This window comes from Anguilla rostrata, chromosome 5 (assembly GCF_018555375.3).
Source record: "Anguilla rostrata isolate EN2019 chromosome 5, ASM1855537v3, whole genome shotgun sequence".
Taxonomy (NCBI): Eukaryota; Metazoa; Chordata; class Actinopteri; order Anguilliformes; family Anguillidae; genus Anguilla; species Anguilla rostrata.
Genome location: NC_057937.1, coordinates 48,291,585 through 48,308,716, shown reverse-complemented (window position 1 = coordinate 48,308,716; position 17,132 = coordinate 48,291,585). Strand labels below are relative to the sequence as shown.

Genomic DNA, 17,132 nt, shown 5'->3' with positions numbered 1-17,132 from the left:
ATGGGGCGTTGTGTATTGTTAATTGCTCTTAAACTGTACAGAGCTCTCTGTTTGGACCCTCAAGGGGTGTAAAGACAATTAAGCCAAGCCTGGGAGAAATATTAACTGCTTTCACGTGCAGCAGAACAGATCTGGAGCGATATTGTCGGGAACAACATGCACATTTGACCCACCAGCACACACACGCATACACATGCAGACACGCACACATGCCATACCAAAAATGCACAAATTTTAAGTTCTTACATGACCTTGAATGGGCTGCAGTTAATTTTGTCAATTGACTATACCTGAATAATAAATTCAGCATATGCCCCCCATTTTTATATCTGTCGGACTCGCCATGAAAATTTTTTGCAAGGCATTTTTATACAGATATAGTGGCATCATAATGTATTCATTACAGCATATAAATATGAAAAAACTTGAGAATTCTTTGAGAAATTGAGAATTCATCTCAAGCAATGTATTTTCCTTTTTAACAAACAGGTCCTGATATTTTTGGCTTTACTTCTGTCAATAAAAAAAGCATCAGCTATGCAGCATATAAGTAGACCAAGAATTATTCTGTTAAAGAAAAAGAATAAATAAAAAAAAAGACTACTGTTTGAAAATGAGTAAACACTTTTAAAGAGCTTGTCAGAATGGGCCGTACATTATTGAGAAGAGTATAGGTTTTTGTTGGCTATGACAGAGTGCCGGAGCAGAACTGCATCCAGATCAGCTGTGAGTTCTCAGGCTGGATGCTGCATTATTAGATGGCAGCAAATTGAATCAGGGCTCCCTCTCACCAGAGCCCCAGGCTGGACATAATTATCCCATTTCCTGTGTGTGAGCAATTTGTGGGATACTGGGTTCTGCAGACAAGTCTTATGTATGAGCATCACACACACACACACACACGTGCGCGCACACACACTCCCACCCCCCACACACACACACACACATGCACATAGGAGCATGCACAGACATAAAAGCACACGCTCACACAGTATCACGTGGGCTGAGCCTGTTGATGTTGAGCTGAGCCCCTTTCATATTGTTTGTGGTGGTGGTCGAATGAAATGCTTGCGCTTTGGGGATGTTTATGGTTAGTTTCATTAACAGAAGCTGGCATGTGTTTGTGGTGAGATCGCGACCACAGCTGCCTTTAACTGAGAGGGAACAGAAAAGGACACACACCGGAACGCACACGCACACACGCAGACACGCGCACACGCACCAAAAATATACCCATATACCTAAAATCACATTCACATGAACACAGGTTGGAGGCTCAAGACTGTATACAGCTTTTCACATAAGATGGGTCTTCAACTTCACACACACACACGCACATACAGACATGCACACACTACTTGCTTTCTATGATGTTTTAAGACTATGAAAACATCTGTTGCACAATCTAGATTTGGCAAAAGGCACACTCCATGACAGGTTTTTATTTATTTATTTTTCCTCCAGATTTCCACACTTCAGAGGTAGATCTGGGACACAGTCACACCTTGGCATATGGTCTCTGTATATTGTACATGGAAAACTCTCCTGGAATCTGACTTCTAGTCACAGTTATGTAAATGGCGTTCCTGTTGTTACTGTTCAACTATTCTGTGCTGATAATTGCATACTTTTTGTGCATATTTGGTCAAAAAAATAGTGGGTTTTTTGTGATTTTTTTTTTAAATAAAAAAAATTCAGCTGTATTTTCTTACATCTGTAGATTTCTGAATGTTGGGAATAAGCAGACGTACGACCAACTGCTTTCTGTTTTGGACAAAAGCTTTTTGAAACATTCCATGTGACCGTCACATCTTCAAGTACCTGCCTTGTGTAAGTGGCAGCCTTTGAAAAGTGCAGATTAATACAGCTTTAGTGGTCTGAGCAGATTAACTGTGGTTTTACCAAGCTCGTTGCCGTTGAATGTTTTCCTAAGACATTAAGGCTCATTATTTTGAAATGTTCCCTTTGTGTGCCTCTGAAAGATTGATACGGGCATCACAGTGTGCGTGCTATTTGACGAGCTTGCTGGGCAGAGCCATTGTGATGGCACAGAGGGACATAAGGGGAGCCTTGTTGGCCCTTCGTCGCCGGCCCGCGTCTGTGTGGGAGCCCACGGAGCGTGCGGACGCGGCGTCCGCTCCGAGCGGCCCACGGCCGCCGCGGACACTGAGCCTGTGTCCGTCCCCACCGGGGGCGGAACAATGGCGCCCTGTCTCCGGGCAGAAACGTGAGCGTGGGGCGAGGAGGGGGGGGGATTGGCGGGAAAAGGGCCAGGCTCGGCCGCCATCACGCCGCTCGGGGTCACGCAGCGCGGGAAGAGAGCGCCTGCCCGCGAGGCCGCGTCGTACGAGAGGCGGCGACCCCGCCCTGCGCCCTGCGAATGGCGACCAGAAAGCAGGCACTTTCCCGGAATGTTCCGCCTCGCCGTGAGGCTCCGTTGAATGTACATGTAGGAAATAGTGGACACAGGAACTCGCACACTATCAGTCTGATTTAATAAACCTTTCTTTCTTCACCATTTCGGACTCCTCCATACACTCCCTCCCTGCTGTGAATGTGAATAAAACTTGTTTCCATGTACTTATCTCCTGTAAGTAAAGACCCATGTTAGAATGTGATATTTCACACCCTCATTAGAACGGCTGTATTTCTAAGTCCTCTGTTACTGTTAGCTTCCTCTTTTCGTTGTAGTTAACACAGTTTTCGTGGCCCTGACCAGAAAACTCTCCTCGAAACTGTGAGCGGGCGCACTTCTTCGCCGCTTGCTTGTTATTTTTAGGGCCATGTAGCACCCCCCCTTACCACTCGGCACGCCGCGCTTACAGCCACCGTTTCTGGAGCCCATCGGAGGCCGGCGTCCCCCACGCTGCTCTTGTGCTAACGTCAGTCTCTCCCGCTGTTCACGCGCGGGCCGACGGCTCCCTCTGAAATCCGACACGCCCGCGGGGGAGTGGAAAGCCCAGTCACGAGAGCGACTGTGTGAGACCTCAGCCTGAGGGATGCTGCCGTTTCTGTTACTGGAAACTCTTAAATATCTGCATTTTACAAATATCCCCCCTCTTTTTATATGCAAAATTGATTTTTTGTGGTAGGAGAAAATATTTAATTTCTCCAAACCAGAAACCGTCAATAGTAACGCTATGAAAACTAAAAAACCTTTTCTTAAAAGAACATCTGATGACTTTCTGTTACAGAATGAAAAAATAGTTTTGTTATTGTTTAAATTTGTCTTGACCTGGTGTAAAATGACACAAAAACAAGACAGGTTTTTTGTTTTTTACGCATGGGTTGTGGAACCTGTATGTGAGAATCCACGCAGTCTTTATCCTCTTTGTTGTTGAAATATGTAAATGGTAGCAATTTTGTGCTTAAGCCCTCTAACCTGTAATACTCTCGCCTGTCACTGCAAAGCACCATTGTGAACGTGTTGTGCAGACTTTGGTGAGAAGTGGTCAGACACCTCAGTCTTAAAAGCTCTTGTTCCTCTTTCTCTTTTCAGATTAACAGAGAGAAGGACCCGTTCTACTCCATCGATCCCTGTGGAGATCCCAGTCTTCTGGAGAAGAAGCCCATCCCAGAGTGCCCTGGTAGGACCACATATGGGATTAATAGCACATAATAACAACCGAAGGTCAACATATTGCATACGAGTTGCAGTGTGTGTGGGTGTGAGTTTGTGTGTCTGGTGATATTTAGTCTCAGCAAAAACGCAAGCGAGTTAAAAGGGAAGTGCGCTCTACTTAAAGCTGTCAAATATTGTGGCATGAATAATTATGAGCTCTCGAGGCGCTAAACGTCGTTGCAAGACTTTCAGATACACTTGAAAACAGCACGAAGAGCATGTAAGGCGTATTTTGTGTGTTTGCTCTCGCGAGTGAAAATGATTTGGGTTATTGTTTGTGTCGATGTTTCTTTGCTTGTTTGCGCTCCGCTGTCTGGTCTTCTGGTCTCGTTCTCAAGCCGAAGGCTCGGTTAAATGAAGCTGCTGTTGGGTCGCAGGCGATGGTGATCGTTGGTAACGTGCTAGTCGCTCGAAAGTGAGGGAAATCGCTCGGCGAGGTCAATTGAGTCGCGGGTTTCCGATCCCCGGGAGGAAGAAGCCGGCGGGAGGACAAAGGGGGTGTTTGTGGGGTCGTTTGAGCGCGCCCCCCCGGGATCCCAGCCGAGTGTTTGCCGGGGCACAGCTCAGCTGCGGAGGCATTTAAAATCGGCGAAGACGGCACGTGGTGCCAAGTCCCACCGCGGGTTTGAATGATGCCCCTGTCTGAGGTCTCTTCTTCTGAAGCAGCTGGGAAAGCCTCGCTCACGCTTTGAAGTGGGGAAATTGTCCGCCTGCTGTTGGCCCCCGAATAATTTTTCTGAGGTTATTATGTGCTTCTTTCTTGATCTTGTCTTTGAATGTATTTTTACACAGCTTATGAAGCATTTACATACTTTTAATTGGAAAACTTATTGTAAAAAAAGGTATACTAAAATATATATATATTTTTTAGAGGATGGTATTTTGCCTGGTATTTCTTTGGAGATTTGCAAAGTACAGCCAGTTTTTATTGCTGCATAAAACGTGTTCCTCGTGTGTATGATGTGGTGCTTCAATCTTGTCTTGCTTATAGGTTGCATATATTCAGCCAAAAATAAGACCGGTGCAAGACATCAGTCCCTGGTCATTGTGTTTGCACAGGGGCTGTGCTTTCTGTGGGGATATCACTGAAGTGTTTATGACTAAAGAGCCAGACTCAAGACCCGGCACAGCACTAGACCTAATTAGCCAGAGTAAATTTGGACAGGGTAGCTGTGCTTGGGCACTTGTGCTTCTTAGCTGGAGCTGCTGTAATGGAAACAATGAAAACAAGCCTGGCTGACGGCAGCGAAGGCCACTCCCCTTTTTCCAGTAGCTGATGTTTGAGTTCAGTGGTTCTGACAGGTTTACGCTGGCCACTCAGGATGCGGGGCAGGGGATGGGGGGATGGGGGACGGGGACGGGGACGATCAATGGAGAGACCTCCCAGAATGCCCTCCAGCTGTGCGAGGTGTGACAGCTGTCAGAGGTCGCAGTCTCCTGCCAGTTTTCGGACGGCCGTGCGACCCGGAGGGCTCTGAGCTGGGTCAGCCCTCACGAGTCATTCCCCATCATCGCACTGTGACCTGTGAGCAATGGTCACGCTCGCATGAGAGCAGAGGAGGGAAAGAGTTAACGAGGGAGGGCGAGAGAGAGACAGAAAAGGTTTGGAAATTTGGTGGACTTTTTGGTCACTTTCATGTTTTGGGGAATTTTCAGTGTTTTAAAAGCATGCTGTCACATTCCATAAGTACACTCCGCTTCTCTTTTTAGCAGGGCGTCATATTTTTAATAAACCAAGCATTTCAGCACCGTGTTGGGAATAGTCACTGAATCTGTGTGTACATGTAGATAAACCCTTTTTTCCTGGGTGTGGTTTCATTCTCAGTTTCAACTTTCAGTTAGTCTATGCTAGATACCTCTGCCGGAAACCATATCAGCCTGTAGCCTTCTCATGTCAAACTGAACTGCAGAAGCTAAGCAGGGTTGTGCTTGGTTTACACTTTGCGCTTTAATGGGAGACCTCATAGGTGTGAAGTTCCTCCTGGAAATAGCGTTTGTGTACCAGTAGGAGGCAGTCTTCCCTCTCCAACGAATGGAGGCACTGTTTTTCAGATGAGACCTTAAACCAGGGTCCTGACTGACTTCATTTACAATTCCATGGTACTTTTTTAAATACAATGAATGTCAACCCCGGTATCGTGGTTAAATTTAATTAAAACTGGCTTTCTACATTTCTACGAGTCTACTGTATACATACAAACATGCCCTGTGCATGTGATTAACTATATATATCTTTTGAAAACCATACCAACATTATTCCTCCAGATCATTACTGCAAATTTAAATTGAGTTCTGACTTTGCCTACCTATTTAAATAAAGGCAAAATATATTTGTGGAAGTGGATTCAAGTTTAATATTTTGTAATGTGAACTGCTGAGTTATTTTCAGAACATACCTTGGTGCATTTAGAAGTCGAGCGCCCTTAAAAGAAGAACAGGCTTGTGCTTTGTAACCCTGAAAAAGCTGGAAAAACCATCTGATGGGTCATAACATCCAAGGAGCTGAGAGGAAATCTGTCTTTATGTGGCTTTATGAATCAGCTGTGTAGCCCAAGCCCAAGATGTTGCAATTTTTTGCTCTCAGCTGCAATGGTCCTTCACGTCTGATGGAAATGGTCCTTCATGTCTAATGGAAATGCTTTGCTCTGTCGTACTGGTCGTATGTATACTGCACAACCAGCCATAGCAGCTGTTGATGTCCCGGGCACAGTCATGGCTCTTGGGGGGGGCGTGTGTGTCATCAGGCCGTCCCATGTGACCGCCGGCGGTTCCCATGGCCCCATCGGTGTTTTTGTCAGGCTGAATAATGGCTCCACTGTCTCACGCGGGCGGAAAAAGCACGCGGCCCCAGGGGAAACGGGGAGCTTCCTGCCGTATGACAGAAAGAAATCTATGAATTAAAAAAGGGTCGCCCGTCCTGCAGACTTGGCTTGGCATCCTGTCCCAGTGCATTGCAGCAGGAGAGCCACTGGGCTGGCTTGGTCTGCTCGGGCATTGAGCTGTATGTTGAGCTTTGTGTTTCACATATAGAAATGTGTGAGTGTGTGTGTGTGTGTGTGTGTGTCCGCACATGTATTTGTTTTACTGTGATTGCATGCTTGTGTGTGCTACTATGTGTGTTCGTTATGCATGTGTTTATGTTGTTTTTCTTTGTCGGTATTTGTTATGCAGTTTGCATGTTTGTTTGTTTGTAGGTCTGTCCTGTTTACATGGGGTGTTTGCGTACATTTACCCTCTGACACCCTCATCCTTTTTGTCCCAGAATCCCCTCTGTCTCCGACACCTGGTAGATCCGTATCCACCACCCAGAGGGACTCTGGGAGTTATGCCGATGGCTTCTTCAGCCCAGACACGGGCGAGGACAGCGTGTTCAGGAAGGTGAGGTCACAGCAGGGGCGTGGCATGGGCGGGGGATGCCCAACGATGACTGAAAGGTCCCTACATTTCCTGCAGGAGCGCTCCTCATAAACTCGGAGAGTGAAGCTGAACTCACCCCCTTTCCTGCTTTCTGACGTCTTGAAAGCACCCATTTAGGAAAGAAAAGCTGACGGCTTCCCTGTCGAATCACCATTTTACAGCACATCGCTTTGTATTTGAATCACCTTTCCTTTAGTTTAGCTGTTTTTTTATTTATTTAGCTGACGCGGTCAGTGGGAAGCTGAAGGAGGCCCTGTGTCAGGACACTGCCTCCAGCTCTAGGCCAAGGAGTGCCGGTCAGCTCCGCAGAGTCGTGCCGCACTGATGTCATGTGACGTCAGCGGCTGCTCCAAGGGGATTTTGGGCTAGCGCGCTAATCATGACCTCATCCCCCTTGCTCCCTTCCTCCCCCCTCCCTCACACACGTTTAGTGGAAGTCATTTCTGGGGCACATGAATAGGGACCTTTCATCCCCGTGCCCCAAACAAAACCCCCTGTGTCTCCCCAGCTCCGATCCCAGTCACTTAGGCCTGTCCCAGCTGCTTGCACTCTCTGCCAAAGAGCTGGATCCTGTGCTCAACATTAACAAAGTGCTAATCTTGATTCACTGCTCAGTCTCTTTACAAACCAACATCAAACTCATCCCCTCAAAGCTTTACCAGTGCAGTCAGACTTACTCAGAATGCATAATGTGACCTTCACTCTTTATTCACTGTCTGCTGTGCTTCAGCATTTGGAAATTAGTGACTTCAACATGGACAATGACAGTGAAAGACAATTTGTTTTCAGGCAGGTTAAATGTTTCATACAAAAAAAAAAAAAAAAAAGTTTGGTAAGGTTTTTTTTTTTTCTTCACGCCTAGAAAGTGTTAGCTGTGCAATGTTCATTTTTGCATGACCTCACGCTGAGTCATTTGTTCTGGAAGTGTTTTTTTTTTTTTTCCATGCCCCGGTCCCCATAAAGTCGAGCGCGGCAATTATCTCCGAGCCACCGCATCCGTTAGCCGCTCGGCGCTGCGCGGGGTTGGCCCGCGTTCAGACCGGTCAAACTAATGATACACGTTCTGAATGGAAATGATCTAGTCCCACTCCCATCTCTAATTTCACAAAGGGTGCATTTCTCCGCTTACGTAACGCCGCAGGGCTGGAAAGGCTATTTCGGCATGCCGCGCTGGATTAGCCTTTCCAGCCGCAGCGAAAGCTGCCGCTAGCTCCCACGGGTGTGATCTCAGATGTCCTCTCACTGAGCTCAACTGGCCCACCCTTCCTCAGCTCGGAGCCGCGACATGGCGCACTGACCTCCTTAAGGGATCCGGGTATTTATTAGCAGGTCATGTGGACACATTAGCATTAGCACGGACGTGACTAAATGAGACGAGCGAGTGCTTTTCCATTACAGTGACTAGCATCGGTGTTTGTATAATGTAAAACCAAATGTAATACCAGTATTCACATTTGCAATACTGAAGAAAGAACAGCATTAATGAATACTATAAACTAAGACCAATCTTAATGTTAACATGAATTGGAACTACCGTAGCATAAGCATAACAAAATGAAGTCTGACTCAAAAGTCAGTATTTCAAAATTAATAGCTATTATCAGTGTGTTATCGGTACAAAGTGGCATTAAGATAATAATAGCTTGTGTTCATGTATCATAATTAATGTGGACATTAATAAATGCATAAATAAGGCACAGTATTTTGACGTATGGGCAGTCTCATAACATAGCATAACATAGCTTAGCATAACGTAGTGCAGCATAGCATAGCATAGCATAATGACAAGAACAGGCCATTTAGCCCAACAATGCTCGCTTTGCCGTTTTCAGCCCAGTCGGTCTGAGTCTCCGCTCTTGTCCCACAGGCTGAGGAGCCGGTGACGGGGGACAGCACCAGCGAGGTGTCTGTGTCCTGTTCCTCCACAGACGACGCGGCCAGCTTGGGCCCGCCCAGCTCCACCCCCGACAGCTACGCGGAAGCCGGCAGGAGGTGGAGCTCGGAGGAGGCACGGCAGCCGGGCGCCGCCGGCGAGGCCGAGGAGGAGAAGGACCGGCTGACGGAGGTGCCGGTGCGTGCGGGCATCCTCCGCTCCTCCGGACGATCCCTCTCTCCGTTCCGCCGACACAGCTGGGGCCCGGGCAAGAACCCCGGAGGAGAAGGGGAGATGAACCAGCGCAGGTGTGTGCCCCAGCTCCCTCTGCATTACAGACTCAGAGTCAGAGAGTCAGAGAGTCAGAGAGTCAGAGAGTCAGAGAGTCAGAGAGTCAGGGAGTCAGAGAGTCAGAGAGTCAGAGAGTCAGAGAGTCAGAGAGTCAGAGAGTCAGAGAGTCAGAGAGTCAGAGAGTCAGAGAGTCACAGAACCTGGCCAGTCCTGCACTGTATCTGCTACACAGGCTTCATTGGGATCCATTGATATGGCTGGCATGTCGTGTTTTCTGATGTTTTTGGCCCTCACTGCTAGGTTAACAAACACCAGGCTGGGAGAGCAGTCACATGGAGGCTGCTTCTCTCAGTCATGTGATAATAATAGGTCATTGTACATCATTGTCACCCACACATTCTCTCACTGCCAGTCCCCACTGATATTATTCAGGAACCACAAAGCTCTAAACTGTGACATTAAACTGTGGTTTCTCATATTTGGAGAAGCATCTAGTTATGCAACAGCTAAACAGAAGAATTTTCCTGTGATATTTCTTTAATTATTCAGTTGCCTGTGTACATTAATTCCCATAATCCCCTGCGAGACAGATGTGTTTGATGCCAGTGATGCCCTTAAAGCCTGGCCATCTGCTCTGTAGGTGTAGGGTCTCTAGTAATCTCCCTCTCTACCACAGAAAGAGCATCTCCGCTCTGTAATCAGCCTTATATGAAAGAGGTCACCCAGGTCCTGTGAGGTTCTGTCCTTTCTGAAGAGGGGGTGGCAGGGTGGCTCATTGGAGAAAGATATGAATCTCATACAAGTACACAGTAGTGATAGGTCAATTCCTTCTTTCTCTTCCTCTCTCTCTCCTGTCACTCTCAGTAATGTGGAGGTGGGGAGGAGGAACTAAAGCCATTCTACTTCCTCCTTTGTTCAAACTACCATTTCATTTAATTTTTCTGTGACCTCATTTCCTGCCTTTTTCTACCTTGCAAAATACCTGTCGCTCTTTTCAATGTAGCGGCATCATGGGTAATGCCGTGCTTTGATGGTACTGGGTCTTGTCAGTCTGTTATTTCATGCACAGTTTGCAGTGAGTTGAGAGAAGAGTCATCCCTCTCAACTTTTTCTTCTTTCCTCTGATCATTCTCCATCCATCATTTTTTCAGTTCATTGCGAAGTCTGGGGGAAGGGAAGCCCACCTGTCATAGGAGAAGGTATTGCAAAGATATTACTCAATTTTTCCTTGCTGATTCATACATTTTTTTTAACCAAACTTACAATTACAAGCAGAAATGCTAAAAAATTACTGTTACACATTTCATATATATATATATATATATATATATAATGAGGATAGTGCCTCTACAAATCTAGTCATGCTGGATACCAGAATACATATTTAAATACTGAATTATATTTGAAATAAACAATTCTGGACACGTGGCCTTGAAGGGCAAGGGCAAATCTGAAGAATGCAGACTCGCCAGTCTCTCTGTTTAACCATTACATTGATTTCCCTCATCCCAATAATCCCATCCTCTCCTTATCTCTGTCTCTCTCACCTGTCCTGCCCATTCCCACCTGCTTGCCCTCCTAGTATGAGCTGGTGTCCCTCGGAAGTCCCCCCCAGTCCTGACCCGGATGAGATTAGTAGCAGAAGGTACGGTGTGGCAGCTCACAGGAAGGCCAAAATCTATTTACAAAGAATCCCCCCCCCCCCAACCCCCCTCCCTCCCCGCCCCCCACCACCCTGCTACAGAGAAGGCCTTGTGCAACCAAGCGCTCAGCTTTGCATGTGCTAAAATTTGCATGGCTTTGTGTGTGTGTGTGTGTGTGTCTGTGTGTCTGTGTGTGTGTCTTTGCTCAAACCCTCCACTTCCCCTCATCTACCCTACCCTCTCCCTTTCTTATCTTTTCTTAGTATGTCGGTTCTGAGATACTTGAATTCAGATAGTCTGACACATGACAGTCATTTCCTCCAGCTGTGACTACAGAGTTGGCTTTTCCTGTGTCAGGACCCAGAGCGCTGTGAACGGGTAGCATGTATCTATTACCTGAGCTGGACAGTGTGTTCACTGTATCAAATGTGTAAAATAACCAGTGTCATCTTTATCAGCAACCCATTTTTTGAATTAGTGCTGTTGCAGTATTAATATTAAGAAGCTTGCCTTCTGAAAACTGTCTGCACTACAGGCAGGAATTTGATTAATTTTTTCACTTTTAGTGTTATAAGTATTCATATTAGCATATTAAGCAGGCTAAACTGATTCAATGTAAATTTTATCAGGGGAAAAAAACGTCTGCAATGTTTAACAAGCATTTGATTAAAATGTTTGCTGCAGTCATGGGAATTACCTGCATAGCTGATTATGTTAATCCAGCAGATATAATATAAATAAGAGGATGAGGTTCTCCTTAACTCCAGTATGTTGTTTTCCGTCCTTTATTTCTTGGAGATTTCTCTTGCTGCCAGCATCACAGCTCCATCCCCCTTATCTCCTGGCAGTGTCCCTTTTAGACAGGGCCGTGTGCTCTACTTGTTCCAGAACGGAGTACATAGCCGGCCCCCCGGGGGCGGTAGGCCCTGGCCCTGGGCCCGAGCCACGGGGTTCTGGGGCCCCCCTGGTGGCCGGCCAGCTCCCTGAGGGGCCCGCAGGAAAAGACTGCATGCGCAGGGGCCCCCTGCAGTGCATGGGTTGGGCCCCCTGGGTCTGTCTTGTGTAATCTTGCGCTCCTGACCCAGTGACTGTGTGAGCCGGTCTGTCTTCTAACGTGTCCTATCCTGGCTGGGTTGTCTTTGAACTGGTGCATTTCTTTACAGCAGTGTATCAGAAATTAGAGTGTATGGTTTAGCAGGCAATATTTATCATGTTTTGAATCTAATATCCGTCCTATTTGACATTGTTTTAAGCCTAATGTCCATCTTATTCAAGTCTGTATTTTAATTATAATATCTATAATTCTATATCTATATTTCTGTGCTTCTGTTTTGCAATTCCCTGCTAAACTGTGAACAGTAATTAAGGTATGTCACATTAGAAGTACTCCCGGGTAACTGAACTCAAGGTACTGTACAGCCTGTTCGTTTATGAATTAGAAAAATCCCACAAACTCTGCCAAAGACGTGCGGTGGAATGTTCTGGAGGGTGGTGCTGTTATCCGAGCATAGTGAGCGGTGGCTCCGTGCCGCACTCGCCCTGGTTGGGGTTTGGGCCGTGCTGAGTTCTGGGTGTCCTGCTTTGGCCGCAGTTACAGTCTGGAGGGCCTGGCGGCAGACAGGCAGGGCGGGAAGGAGTCCCCCCCTCAGGGGGCGTCGCCGCGGGACCCCCGGCGGATACCGCGCCAGGAGAGCGAGGAGAGAGGCTCCCTGGTGTCCCTGACTGAGGAGGAGCAGGAGTCCGACCTGGGGGAGTGCAGCAGTCTGGACAGCCAGGTAAGCGTGCGTCTGGAACCTCGCTGTCACAGTTAACAGCACTGCACTCTACTGCCACCTATAGGCTGGCGAGTGATCTCATTGCAGGAGGTCCCTAGTTCCCTAGTTTGGAAGTGTTTTTCTGTTCTTTTCTCATTTCCAAATTCTTACCTCCCAATTTGGAAATGCCTTTTCAGTCACAGCTCTACCTCCCTGGACCAGCCAGCGAGTTCTGCAAGAAAAGCATTTGCTCCTCTGCCTGCGAGCACATAGTGCTACAGGAGAGCTTGTGCTGATCTCTCACTAACAGCAACTGCTAGCCTATGGCCGCTTGTTGGACAAAATAATGCAGTAATTGCGGAACCCTGGCCAGGTTAAACCTAACTTAGCCTGGTGTAACCTGGCATTAACTGTGAATATTGAGCCCAGCCTATGATCCTGGTGTTGCCATTGCTTTCTAAGCCACTCTGTATTGCTGATATAAAATCTTGTTCTTATATTTTTTTCACTTCAGATATCAGGAGGATTTCGCCCTGCCAGGCACAGCTGCAAGTCCATGACCCTGCCCCTGCCCCTGACCCTGACCAAATCAGTGTCCATGGTGACCATCAGCCAGAAGGAGCCCGACGGTGAGTGCTGCCCTCTAGCTGTCAACCGGCTAACTCTGGCGACCCCTCTCCTCTCTTCTTCAGTGGTCTCTTCCCCTGCGGTCGCACAGTGGTGTTTACGATCTGGCCCTTGTTAGACAGTCACGTTCTGTAGCACTTGGTGTCCAACCTCAGGCAATCCCATGGGTCCTTCCACATCTCGCCCCTCTCCAACTGTTTGGTGCGTGTCCTAGGAAGCACTGTATCCGGTTGTTTTCGTACTGGCTCCACCTGTCTATCCCCGTTGTTTTTTCCCATTACCTTGTACCCACTTCCTAATCCCTCCTCCGTTTGGAGGGCCCAGAATCCCCAAATCTGAATTCTCCTTCGTGGAGTGTACTGTATGTGGGTGCGGGTGACGTCCCTCAGACCGATTGCTGTCTTTAACGCGTTGGTGCTCTGATTTCTTTGTGCCTGTGAACGGAAACCCCAGCGATGGGCCGGCCTCGACCAAAGAGACGAATCTCCTTCTCCTTCAGCATCTCTCCGATCCTCCCCAAATCTAAAACTGTCTTTTCTATTGGCTCTTCATCCAGTGATGAGGAGGAGTCTTGCAGTAAGTACGCTCCCACGATACCCCCGTTCCCCGCCACCCGAGAATGGTGCCTAAAACCCCACTTGCCGTTCTACCGTCCCTCTGTGACTAAAAGGATATGTCGTGGTCCCAGATAAACAGCGTCTCTAATCGTGTGACAGCGTGTGTATCTCCCCTTTGTTTAAGGTCTCTAAGGTCACTAAACCACTTTTCTTTTTTTCTTTTTTTTGTAAATAAGCTAATTTACAATTTGTCACATGACGCAGTTTATTTAAATGCTTTTCTTATCGCTATTGCCAACACAGTCTTTTCCGGCTTGCTGGCTTCGGTCTCAAAATTGCATTGTGTTCGGTCTGTTAACCCAAACTAGGTTAAACAGATGAGATACTGCATTTTGGATCTATTTGGCCTAAACAGAGTTTATGAATAATGGTGGGTGTATTCACGGAAAAGAGAACTGGAACTCTGGAAGCCTCTGAACTTTCTGTTTTTAGTTTCTGTGATTCTAGGAGCTGCTAAGTGTGCACTAATTGTTTTGTCTGTTATTAAAAAGTGCATGTACAATACGCAACACTATCAGTTTAATGAGTCTGTGTCCCAGAATTTTTAGCTTTGTTATTGCTAGAATACCCTGATTATTTATATAAGAAAAAAAGACACTTGTAATACTTATTGTTTAATTGTCGTGTTTTTTCCCTATAGAAAATGTGTATGTAATGTTTTGTGCTTATTGTGGACAAAGTTCTGTAAGCCACAAGGTTAAGATGCTGTTGATGTCACAACATCTGAGTCTTAACCAGATATGGAGATCTAAAAATGAATGTGTGGGGGGAAAAAAACAAACAGGAATGTGTATTAGCGTGATGACTGCTTCTGTAAAGAGACAGCAGGAGAACACAAGGATTTCGACTAGGTTCCAGGTCCCCCATCTGGAAGAGCCATCAATCCACCCCAGTTTCAATAACTGCAGTGGCAGCCTTTGTGTAAATGGAGATGTTATTCCACTTATTAGTCTTACAGGGAGACCAAAGAAATTCAGAAAGTCTTTTAAGTGATTACAGCTGGTCATATCTGAAGTTTTTTTCCCCATAACCATTTAACTTGCTTCCTGTGCTTAAAAACTATATTTTGGAAAAATCCTTTATCTTCTCAAAGGCGGACTCACCACATAATTCAAACAGCCTGCCTCCTAGTTACAGTCATTATTCCCGGAATTTAATTTTGTTGATACCGTTTATATGTGGATTAGCTGCCAGACTTGGCAAAGATCAAGTGAAGAAGTCTTATTTGCATGGTGCCGTTTAATACAGCTCTATGTCAGCTAAACCCATTGTAATGCTGCTGGTAGATTTAGAATAGTGTTTCATAGCAGTTCTTCATTGTGCAGTCCTTACAGTTAGGAATGAAGCTGTTTAAAATGCCTAAAACTGATTCTTGTCTGAGGCTGTAAGATGCTTCTAGAAATTCCAAGCCTTGCCATTCTGGGTAGTGCTGCAAAAAAGAAAGTGTTTTGTGGAACTTGGGGAAGGTCAGGTATTTACTCACATAATTCTAGGAAGGGTGATTTGGGAAGATTTATTTTCTGTTTGCATTACTCAATTTTATTTTTAGAGTTTCCTATAAGTTCATATGTTTGAGAGTTCAGTACTGACCCTGGCTTATTCCCATAGTTTCTGGTCTCTTGCTACAAGGAAAATATGCTTGAGACCAAATGGTTTTGGAGGGTTTAGGTTTGCTGGCTTGTATGATAGAAGAATGTCCTAAATCTTGCTTTGTGAGAATTAATGTGTAATTTCTGCCCTGCAAAATATTGAACAATCTCTGCTCTGAACAAAACTGTAATATAATGAATAATGGGAAATTCAGTGCAAGCATATTATATTGATTCACCTAAGTCTGAAAAACTTAGGTGTCATTCAGCGGCAAAACCTTCCAGCACCTTTTAAAAAAATTTTTTTTTTTTTTTAAAGTACTCTTGAAGTAAATGTTGTTACTGATATACTGTAGCATACACGATCTGCCACTGTCTCTGCAATTTCAGCATGAGCTCATTGATCTTTCTCTGTTTTCAGGTATGAGATCATTCTCCAGTGCCTCTTGTTCTTTGGGATACAGGTGAGACATCTACACAACACAATATTAACAGCTGCTCAATTATTAAAAATGTGTTAGATTATTTCTTTCTGTGCATTTATGTATCATATAGTGCATGTAATATGTTGGGAATGTATGCCCCACATAGTACATATATTTATAATGTTGTAAATGTATGGCTCATATAGTACATGTATTCCTAATGTTGTGAATGTATGCCTCATTTAGTACATGACTATGTCACGTAAACACATCGCTCATATAGTGCATGTATTTCTTGTCAGCATCTCTGAAGAGGACCCTGGCCCCTTAAGAAGTGACACTGAAGGGAAGGGAGTGACGAAGGTGAGCCGGACCTTCAGCTACCTCAAGAGCAAGATGTACAAAAAGACCAAGGTGAGTCCGCTACAAAAGAGGTTTGTCACTGAAATAAATGCCTTTGCTGTACATAGCTAGCTAGCCAGCTGTCATCTGTTACAGGGGGAAAGAAATGGTTAATTCAATAGCTAGCTAGATTTATATTATTCATTGAATAATTGCAATGTGGAAAGGCCATTTTCGAGCTAGTATGTCTGAAAGCTACAGCAAAAGCAATCAATAGCAGGCTACTAGTAGTCCTGATATTTCAGAGGTTACTTTTCAATGGGCAGATATTAGCTAGCTGACCACCTAGCTCATGTATTAGCTAAAACAATTGCCATTGAAAGGAGAGGCACATTTCTCATGAGAACTGGTAACCAGTAAGCACAAGGTAAGTAAGCACTGACATAGCAGTAATGTATCCTCTCTGACTTGAGCCCACTGTACCCCATATGACTCAATTTTTATCCACTAGTATTGCTTTGTAAGCTTGTATAGTTGTGGTTCCTTGGAGCTGCTTGGCCAGGTGGTACAAGCCAAGAACCCACAGTTTAGGGGTGGTGATCAGTTGTGGAACACAACTGGGTGCTGGAGCTTTTTTATGATTCTTACTTCTATGAAGGTGTTTGAAATATTGCTGTTTTGCATTTCTGAGAAATATAGCGCTGTTCGACAAATAAAAGGTTCAACTCCTACTCAGTCATATGTAGAGAAGTCTGCAACGAGAGAGCAGAGTGAATGCTTTATCTCCTCACAGTTGGGGAAGTTCAACAGGAAGATGAGACATTGTGGTGTGTTCTTTTTTCTGTGGCCAGCCTTGCTTTTAAAGTGCCCGTGCTTCAAAGAGGAGCACTTCTGTTGTCGAGTGTTCTGGTAGCAACTGAGTTTGGATTGAG

At 45.7% G+C, this 17,132-nt stretch overlaps 1 protein-coding gene across 1 annotated transcript in view; it reads left to right on the top strand.

Moving 5' to 3' along the window:
- The window catches only part of LOC135256155 (A-kinase anchor protein 13-like), a 101,776-nt gene that overhangs the window by 62,875 nt on the left and 21,769 nt on the right, over positions 1 to 17,132 (top strand). The window contains exons 9-18 of the mRNA XM_064337999.1: positions 3,500 to 3,587; positions 6,885 to 7,000; positions 8,907 to 9,220; positions 10,355 to 10,402; positions 10,786 to 10,848; positions 12,438 to 12,621; positions 13,115 to 13,229; positions 13,681 to 13,803; positions 15,855 to 15,897; positions 16,161 to 16,272. Coding sequence (XP_064194069.1) covers positions 3,500 to 3,587; positions 6,885 to 7,000; positions 8,907 to 9,220; positions 10,355 to 10,402; positions 10,786 to 10,848; positions 12,438 to 12,621; positions 13,115 to 13,229; positions 13,681 to 13,803; positions 15,855 to 15,897; positions 16,161 to 16,272 — 1,206 coding nt within the window. The remainder of the gene's footprint in view (positions 1 to 3,499; positions 3,588 to 6,884; positions 7,001 to 8,906; positions 9,221 to 10,354; positions 10,403 to 10,785; positions 10,849 to 12,437; positions 12,622 to 13,114; positions 13,230 to 13,680; positions 13,804 to 15,854; positions 15,898 to 16,160; positions 16,273 to 17,132) is intronic.